This window comes from Macaca nemestrina, chromosome 8, assembly GCF_043159975.1.
Source record: "Macaca nemestrina isolate mMacNem1 chromosome 8, mMacNem.hap1, whole genome shotgun sequence".
Lineage (NCBI taxonomy): Eukaryota > Metazoa > Chordata > Mammalia > Primates > Cercopithecidae > Macaca > Macaca nemestrina.
The window spans coordinates 146,687,545-146,697,463 of NC_092132.1; the positions used below are offsets into that span (position 1 = coordinate 146,687,545).

Sequence of the window (9,919 nt, forward strand, 5' to 3'; positions counted from 1 at the left end):
CCCGCAATGGCGGCGGAAAGGGAGCAGCCATTTGGCGTCGCTCAGAAAATCCCGCTCAGTTCCGGGGCCTCTTAGATGTGGAATCCTGGTCAGAATTGTTCCCAGGTCAGAGAACGGAGATAGCCTGTCCATGATGGGGTATCCTTGCCTAGAGTTTTCAGTGAGTCTCGACCTCAGCTACTCTTAGGATCAGGGGGAGAAGCATGGAAAGGCCCGGTGCTCAGGCATCCGGAAAGAAGACGGGATGAATATTCTACCTCTGAAGTACATCCCAAATCTGGGAGTTTATTTCAGCTTTATTGGGTTCTACTTGGCGAATGAAACTGTGCCTCGTTCATACGCACATCCGGAAACCACTTCATGGGGGCCGTCACAGTTTGAACCCCACACGTGGCATCGCGGTGAGTCAAATGGGGACTCGGGGTGCAAGCGATGCTCCCCACGTGTTAGCGTGCGTGAGATTCACTTGGCGGAATTTGACTAGGTGCGTGTTGGTAGAGTGGGGCTGAGGTTCTCTTACCCCTGTGGATGTTTAAGAATTCAAAAGTCCTGCCGAGTCCTGCGGTCCCCTCAATCAACTCTGTTTCAGAAATATAATGACTTGGATTGCTAACAAGTCAAGAAATTTTCAAGCCCTTGGAAAATCAGTTCCACACAAACACGGAATGAAAGTCAAAAGAGAGTATGTCATCTTTTTGAGAATTTTATTCACTTAAAAACCAATTAAACACACCTATTTCCAATGGCATTCCAGATTCCAATTTTCGAGGCTGAGGAAACACCCCAAGAACGCTTTGCGCAGAAAGCTTCACAGCGTCCAAAACACTGCTGTCAGGGCGGGGCACAGCTGAAGGCCTGTATCTCTCAGGGTTCCCTAACTGTTCCCTGATTCAGTCATCTAGAGAGCAAACACACAGTCATTCCCCAGTTTCCTACTGACATCACAGCGGAAGTCTGACTCCTGTGCGTCACCGTCACCCAGTTTCTGAGGCAACGAATCACTGGCACAGAAACTTCTCGTGGCGGGTTTCCGGACAGCCCTGAGAACTACAATGTCCCTCACCAGAATTCAATGAGGCAGAGTCTCTGCGTGTGGTCTCTGCCTGGCCTGGGCTCCAACATCCACAGAAGCACCACAGCTGGGGAGCTTGGGAGTCACCACACACAGTCTGCTCTCTGCTCTGTGCTCCGCAGTCCCACAGTCCCTCCAAGTCACGGGAGCTGGAGGCCATGGAGCCCCTGCCACCAGCAGTCTCACTCTAGGTCAGAATCGCTGTCCTCTGAGGAGGAGGAAACCTGAAGGTCTTCATAGAGGACACTCAGGGGGACTGGAACACAGGGAGCCTCAGACTTCTCTGAGACGTGAGGGCTGTGAGCCAGGAAGGCTCCCGGCTTCTCAGGAGAGGGGAACGAGGGAGCTGTCAGGAGGCTGGAGCTCCACCATCCGTTTTCCAGTCTTCGGAAGAACATTCTGAGAGGCTGGGCCCCATCGTGGCTGGCCGCTGGGTGATGGGACATGGTGCAGGCCTGGGCAGTAGGCAGGCAAGGTCTGCGGTGCGGAGGCTGCCGGTCACTGCTGGGCACCTGGTCGGGTGTCCTCCTGCTCATCTGGGGCGACGGACTTGGTCTGAGTTCGGTTGCAGCTGGCGGAGGTTGGAGAGTCTCCGTGGCCCCCAGCTCACCTCCCTGGATGGCATTTTCGGGCATCTGGAAGGGACCCATTCTCGGTTTCTTGGGGAAGTTCAGGCAAGCCTGAGTCGGAGGCTGGGCAGGTCTCTTGGCTCCTGGCCTGAAACTGAGATTGGAGCCGAGGCCCAAGTTGTGTGTGTCGACTGGTGAGCAGGGCTGTGAGGTCACCGCAGGACGTTTGTCTTGTGCTTGGGGGCTGATGACCTGGATCAGGCCGTGGGGCTTGGAGGCAGCCTGGGGAGCTTCTGGGCAGCCACCCTGAGGCCTGCTGTGTGTCGGCTTCACCACAACGAGAGGCTGCGGGCCCTGCTGCCTGACTCCAGGCTGAGGGATGTCGGCCACTGCCCCGTCTGTGGTTCCTTTGGTCGGAGACTTGCCGAGGAGCTTGCACTGGCTTTTCTGAGGGGAGACAGTGAAGCCAAGTCGGATACCGTGTCAGACATTTTGGTAGCTGAGCCATCAGTGAGGGCAGGGTCCACGCGTGGCCTCTTATTGGTTGTGTGGACCGGCATTGGCCTGCTTGCAACCTGAAAGAAAGGAGACCACACACCTTAGAAGTTCCTCAGCATCGAGCCAACATGGAAATCAACCACATCCAAAGACAAGGTGCACACAGCAGGAAATTCTTAATACGGTATGGCCAGGCGGTCCTTGGAAGTAGGGACAGATCCTCAACGTGTGTGCTGATCGGGACAAGACCCATGAAAAATGCACTCTTGAGCTATGATCTAAGAATACCATTTTTCTAAAGACTGTGTCTTGGGCATTAACTGGATCAAAGCGCCTCCACTCAGCCTTTCATGAAGTGGGACGGACTAATGCCCTTCTGAAGGCAGGCTGGTGGCTCAAAGGTTCCCAGGACGTCTTTTCTGAAAACATGCATGTTCCTGGAGTTAGCCTCCTCGATGTTTGGGGCCTCTGAGGGACTAATTTCCTCACACCGCTAGGAAGATGTTGTTGGCAGGCTTGCCATCATTGCACAGAAAGAAAGCAACAGGAAATACGGCATCTTCAGATGCCTTCACCTGGAATCAAATGGACATGGAAGGATCGTGGAGTCCCTGACCCCAGGAAGGCAGGGAAGAGGGGTTCCCCGATCCCCTCATACACACAGGAACCTGAAAGGAAATCAACCACGGTGACCTAGAGGAGAAAAAGACCAGGGGCCCAGGGTGACACTCACCCTCAGATAATCACAAGATTCCATAGATTCTTTTTGATTTGTACTGCTAGATTTCCTAGACAGGGAGAGCCTGGGAGCATCTGTGAGCAAGCGCAGGTGCCAATCCCAATCCACAGAGCCAAGCTCTGTCCAAACATTTGCTAAGCTAGACCAATCCCCAGGCCCAGAGGTGTAAACAGTGACTCCACTCAGGACTTGGAAGGAGGAGCACAGGAAAAGGCCCAAATTTGCCAAGAAAGCTCTCAGAAATGTGGCAGTTATTTCATAAGTACTTGAATAATAAACCCAAACAACAGAAAACAAAACTAAAGAAAGGCAAATGTGAATGGAAACGTGATGAGTTAGAGCAGGAGAGTGTCTCAGTTGGAAGCAAGCACAGCAGTCACCACTACTTCATTCAATCACGTTGATATTTATTCAAAAGCATTGGCCTGGGGAGTGTAGGGAACCTAGACTAAGACAAGGAATGGGGCACAGCTTGGAGAAAAAGGGAAGAGTCTGAGGACAGAAATAGAGCACCAGCCTTAGGAATTATTTATCGTGGCATCAGACCAATGACTACAAGGACATCAGTATTCAAGGGGAGGTGTTAACCCTGGGAGTGAGCAGCTGTCTTCAGATGAATTTTCAGGCCACGTCATGCTGGAAGCAGAACTCTCACACGGAGCAGTCAGGGATTCGATTGAGTGTGGTTGGATTCATGTAGTTAAATAAGAAGAGAAATTCTAAGGGATAGTGTGTGTGAAGTGAAATGTGAATGTTTTGTTTGAACTCCCTGCAGTTCTCCCCGTTCCTGCAGCATCTGGGACCCTCTGCTGTTGAAGTCAGTGGGTGATGATGGGAAACAGCAAAGGGGAAGAAAGTGGTCCCTGGAATTACTCTCTCTCCACATTTCAGGGAATGGACTGACTAAGGACTTGGACAATCTCTGACCCATCAATGCAGGGGGTGGCTCTTGGGTTAAATCACTTCCTAAAGAGACATCTCCGTGCCTTGCTGGGAGGCCTGTGGTGAACCCTGCGATAGATCTGGGGATCAGGACTTGGTGAAGGGGGCATAGGTCTGAGGGACGAGGTGCACAAGAGATCCAGGCTGAAACTGGAATCGGCAGGTCTAGGGCATCCCACAGGACTAGGTGTGGGTGGTAGAGGGTAGCGTTGGGGGAAGGCTGCCAGACAGTGTGGAATGCACAATGGGGTTACTAGGAGACAAGGACTGGTCCCAGTCCTGTGGTTTGCTGGGGGTATCATCAAGGGCTGGTGATATAGGGGTGCTGCCTCCCCATCTTCTGCAGGTGAAAAAGGCACATTCTCTCCTTTCATGTCTGAGATGACGCCATCTTGAACATGGAACTCCAAGGTGAAATCATCAGCCGAAGGCAAGATGTACTGGATCTGCACAGGGAACTGCAGGCCATCTTGTGACCTCAGGACATGCTCAGGGACAATCACAATGACTATGTTCTCCAGGGTTAGTTGCAGCGCTGTTTCTGGGGCCAGGATGAGGACGCCCTCTTCCAGGCTCAGCCTCACTTCTGTCCCTTGTTCCAGGACTATGATGAGCTCCTCAGTGCCAGAATCCAGCCGCTCCTGTGGAAAGACAGTCCTCAGTATTCTGCCCTCCAAAAAGGCTGCAAATGATGATCATGGGGAGGGAGATGCCAGGAGCTTCACCGTTTAGAACTTTAAAATACAAACTCCCTCCCAGAATTGGCTCTCATGCTGACCCACTTAAATGATATCACTTGAGCCTGAAGATTGTGCAGCACTGTCCAATCTTTGCCATACAAGGACATAGGAACTTACCTGGGGAGGTTCCAGGGACTGGCATGAATTCAGGTGTGGAGCTCCTGAAATTGAGAGTATTTTTGCACCTGCAGAGAGACCACAGTAAGAGAGGCTAAGGCTCTCTTCCAGCAAGAGTCTCCTGGATTTCAGAATGTGACCTTCAGAAATCCACAACCCAGCACTGGCTAGCCTCAGGACACCAGCCCACAACAATCAAGCATTGCTTTCCACTCGTCCTGCAGAAAACACCCTCTCCATTTATGTCATGAGCCATGACACTGACCTCCAGGCATGGGGATCTTAAGAAATATTAGGGAACGTGCCTTACCTGTACAGGGACCCTGCTCCACTTGGCGGCGTTTGGGTGGATTCATTTGTGTGGTAGCCAAACTGCAGGACAGAAAGGGACCCAACAGTCTTCCACATAGTGACACAAAGTCTAATTCTCACAAGCCCCAAACTTCATTAGCCATCTGGCACACATTGTTGCTGTGGCCCAAAATCACATGCACTTGTGTTCAGCTCCAAATCCTATGTGCATCCAGAAAGTCCTAACACTCATCTCCCACCCTCTCCTTTTCTAGAGGCTTTTCCTGTTGGTGCATGTGTGTGATGAGAGATGGTGATCACAGGAAACAGTTTGCTTTTTCAGGAGCTCATCCACATGAGAAGGAGGGACATCTAATTTGGCCTGAGGACTTTAGGAGAAGATGCTGATTTTTCAGGTATCTAACCTCTGTGTCTATGCAGTTACAGTGTGAATGGAGTGAGAGATGATGGGAAATGTTTCATTTTCTAGTGAGCACAAGGAAAACATTTAGATCATGCCCACAGTTTACCTGTCTCCACACAAGAGGCAACTTCCATTTACCCAGAGGACAGAGATTAACAGTGAAAAGAAACATGAGATGAGCCCCCAACAGGTTGCCGAAACCCCCCATGCTGGCCGCATCCTGTGGTCTCCACTGTGGGTCTCATATCTCCCCGATGTGTTCTAAATTTATAACATTCAAGGTCATGGCGGGCCAGGGTGTCTTCTCTGCCCTAGTCTGGCCCTTTAGCATATATTCACACACACACATGCACACACATAGTCACACACAGTCACATGTCAACCTGACAACCCAGAGTAGCCACATACTCCAACATACCTGGTCTCTCCTTCATTGTCATTCTGCCATTCTGTCTGGAAATCCCTGGGGCTTCTTGGGCGCCGGTAACCATACATAGTAAATGGTCTCTGGACTTGCTTGTGGCAAAAAAATCTCAATCTTTGGCCTATTTTCTGTAAATCTATACAGTTTACGCCTTGATCTTTTACTTTACCTGAAGGGAAATTATCAGCCCCTAGCACAGCACAGCCAGAGCATGGGAGAGCGTGCCCTGGCCTGGGACCAGTCAAATGGTGCTTTGGTAGAGTCAGATCTTGGGGAAATCCTCCAGGAGTCTTATAAGAGGTGGAGCCATGGGATTTGTCGAAATGGATGAATGTGATTGGCTAGTGGTGCTGATTAAACAATACGAGGGGCCTGCATGGGAGTGGTTTTATCAAAACTCAATCAATATGAGTGTGACCCTGTCAGAATTAGCCTAATTCAATCAAAATTAATTCAAGATCTCTACTCTGATTCACCATATAATTGTGATATAAAATAACAGTATTTTAAACTAGTGATATTTACTTTCTATTGTAGTCTGTTCATTAATTGGGTAGGACAATTATTTTTTGTAAAGTTCATGTGTACATCATTTCTCAGTAAACATAAAGGATTGGGTCTAGAAAACTTTGAAGATACCACAAATTGTATATGCTCAAGTCCCTTGTATAAAATGGTGTAGAATTTAGATTAACGCATTCACATTAATTTATATAATTTAAATGATCTCTAGATTATTTTTAATACCTAATGCAATGCCCAGATGTCACATCACTTATGTGAACTCAAAAAGAACGTGGTGCATGGAAAATTTAAGATTTCTTTGAAGAAACTTGTGCAAATATTTTGTGAATATTTTCTATTCAAGATTAGTTGAATCCATGAAGATGGAACCTATGGATATGGAGGCTAACAGTATTTTTAAATAATAAAATAATATGTATTTTAAGTGAATTAAGTTTTAAAACGAATCTCCTGGGGAAAGTTGTCCAAACATAATAAGCGAGTATTGTAAGACAACCGGGGGAAAATACAAAAAGAACCTTTACTTAATTTCTGATATATCATCGTGTATTAATCTGTCTGTTAATTTATTTCTTGCCTGTATTCCCACTGGACTAATTTCAGAATTATAAGGCAAGTTTTGCTTTCAACATTACTTATTAATTACAAATCCATTGTTTTTATGGTCAAAGTCACCTAAACTTCTTGCAGGTGGCCGAACACCATATGCCTGAACTCAGAATTAGTCATTTTAAGATTAAAAATTATTTGGCAACATAAAGAATAATAGATGGTATTGGGGGAAAACAGTAATCCAGTAATCACCAGAATTGAACTAGAAGGAAAATCTCTGAGGGTGCACCATTACTGAGCATGCCATCTCTAACAGGCCCCTGAGCTCAGGGCTTCATTCTCCCTCTGAAACTTGTATAAATTTGTTTGTGGATTCTCTTTCCATTTAGCTGATAATTTCGTCAGTTTTATTAGGTGAGGTATAGATCGTGTTTCCCTTAAATGTTAAAAAAAAAAAAATGAATCTAATTCGCAAATGCCTTTTGACTGAAGCTTTCCTCTCTAGTTAGATAAATCATTTAGAAGAATAAAAGGAAGACAGGAAGATTCCTTTAATTTTGCCAGTGTCTTAAAGGCCTCCAAGGGGAACATTAGTGCCTTTATCCAGAGAACTGTCTGCTTTGGGGATTTTGATCATTTCTGAGGAGAGCAGCAGATAATTGGCTGAAGATCAGATGTAGTTATAAAATTGGATTAATTGCCTACATTCTTTCTGGCTGCAGGGTTCAGGTTGAGATATTCAAGAAATAGCCTCTATTGACGGTTCTGGAGTATGTATATTTTACAGTCAAGAAAGAGAAAGGCCCCTCATTGTGAGCTTCTGTGTGTCTCTTCTAGCTGAAAACCTATGGACTGCAAACCAGTACACGAACAAAAATATGAGGGACTCGCCAAATAAATACTCTACCTTTATAATTGCTTTGATTATAAACAAAGCAAGTTTTAATACATTTACACCATAAAAGTCTCAGGATATATCCTGCAACACAGAATAGTAACTTACTTTTGAAGAAATATTTAATCAATATGTTTTCATTTGGGGTGGAAACTATTTTTCACAAAAGTGTACCTTTCCCCTTGCATATGTAATGAAAATCACTTTTAAATCTGCAATGCTATGGTAAAATTAAAGACGTGGCTCTTGCCGTTTTAATAGCAACAATTTAAGGATGTATTAGTGCCCCTGCCTTTCATTGTCTCACTATTTTTCAGTGACTTTGGCACTGTAGGAAAGATGAGCCCCTCACAATGTGAAAATGCAGGGATGCAGAAAGCTGGGTTTCCCTGCAGGGGCCCCTTCCTCGCGAGCTGCACTGAGACTGCACAGCCGTGCCCTGACCCCAGACTCCTTCCTCTGCAGGGTCCCCGTGTTCTGTAGATTTTCCTCACAGTTCTTCATGTGTTTCTCCTCGTAATCAATCTTGATAGAAGTTGCGAGGAAGACACATTACAGCTTGCTATGGTTATCAATGAAAATCCCTAAGGAACACGTATATTTGTAAAATAATTCTCGCTAATATATCCCAACAGAGATAGTGCAGAAGAAAACACGTAGGAACAGCCCAGAAAATGAAGTCTTTTGTGCTGTTTCAGAAAAATATCCGGGAGACGCGCAGGGAATCTCACTCCTCAGCGGGTAGGGCTGTGGACACGAGCGTTTTCCTTAAGATGGACGCAGCCCGATTTGCCCCAAAGCCAGGGGAGCGCCTCCTCCTCCCTGGTCTGAGGAAGGGAAGTTGCCTCTTCCCTAGAGATCTGGCCCCGCCTCCGCAAGCAGAATGCGCATGCGCCCTGCACGACCAGAAAGCGGGTTCCAGTGCCCTCTGCCGGCTATGGGCTTGCAGCGCGGGACTCTTGGCCTTCACGGTTTAGCGGTTGACCTGCGTCTCAATCACTGAAATTCTGGTTTTATCAGTACCTTCCTTTTGGAAGATCAAATGCAAATGGAGCACGATATCTTTTTTCTTTTTTTCTTTCTCTCTCTCTCTCTCTCTCTCTTTCTTTCTTTCTTTCTTTTTTTTTTGAAAGAGGATGGAAATAAAGAAGCAAAGTCCCAAGACCATATAGTCTATTGATTCCCTGTATGTGGAGGAAAGAGGAGCTTCAATAAGAGAAGCATTCTGTGTGATGCTTTAATGCCAAAGATCTGCCACTGTGCATTTTTCAAATACAATACAATTTTACAGCACAAATAGTACATCTTAGTGGGTCAGGATTACAGCAAATGACATCTAAAATTTGGAGAACATTACATATTTAATTAAATAGGTTAAAGTAAAAATAATCTGAGGCCTGCCTGGACACAGCCTCTGCCTCTCCTTCCAGACTGTCATGAGCTTGAATTGGTGTCTCCTCATCCTCACACAGGATAAACCTGGCTTTAACGTAAAAACAGTTGGGCAGATTTTTAAACATTATGATGTTTCACTTTCACCCATGAATTAGCCCATTTAATTGGCCTCAGTAAAGTCTATGATTTTGCGATTGTGCAGTTTGGTAAAAGCTCAACGTCATCTCAGTATATTTCCTGGTACCACTTCTCCTTGATGTTTGGATTCAGTACTGAGGTTTGTTGAAGCACAATGCATATCCAAGCCCTAGAGTCAAAGCAGAGGATGCTCCCTGGTCAGAACATTCATTTTGCTTGTGGAAAAGTCCATTGAATCTGATATAAAAGGGCTTGCATGGTGACTGAGAATTTAGGGTGTTTAAGTTTGCTGGTGCTTTATGTGCTAGGCTATAGTAAGGGGAGCAAAGTTGTGTCCTTCTCTGTGTCATAACGCAATTACTCACTTGAATAAAAAGTGGGATGTCATGAGATGAATTCCTATTCCCACTTTGGTAGGCTTTAGGAACAAACTCTCAAGAGTTTTCTGCGGGATACAATAGCAGGGCTGCCTAACTCTTTGCCCGGGAGCTGTTCATGGGCAGAGACAAAAGCTGGGGTCATCCAGTGGTTTCTACAAGGTGTCTTTGATACTATCCCCATTTCCCTGCTAAATCTGTGTAATGGCTCATTGAGAAAC

At 46.5% G+C, this 9,919-nt stretch overlaps 1 protein-coding gene and 1 pseudogene across 1 annotated transcript; both read right to left on the bottom strand.

The window, feature by feature from the left end:
- Nucleotides 1-1,221: 1,221 nt before the first annotated feature.
- On the bottom strand, nucleotides 1,222-2,896 carry LOC105499854 (protein FAM90A5-like; annotated as a pseudogene).
- Nucleotides 2,897-3,549: 653 nt separating this feature from the next.
- Nucleotides 3,550-6,014, bottom strand: LOC105499853 (proline-rich protein 23D1-like). The gene is made up of 4 exons (XM_011772669.2): nucleotides 5,811-6,014; nucleotides 4,988-5,049; nucleotides 4,678-4,745; nucleotides 3,550-4,461 (listed from the first exon to the last, which is right to left on the bottom strand). The coding sequence occupies exons 1-4, from the start codon at nucleotides 5,885-5,887 to the stop codon at nucleotides 3,838-3,840; spliced, it is 831 nt and encodes a 276-aa protein (XP_011770971.2). The 5' UTR covers nucleotides 5,888-6,014; the 3' UTR covers nucleotides 3,550-3,837.
- Between the last annotated feature and the right edge of the window lie 3,905 nt (nucleotides 6,015-9,919).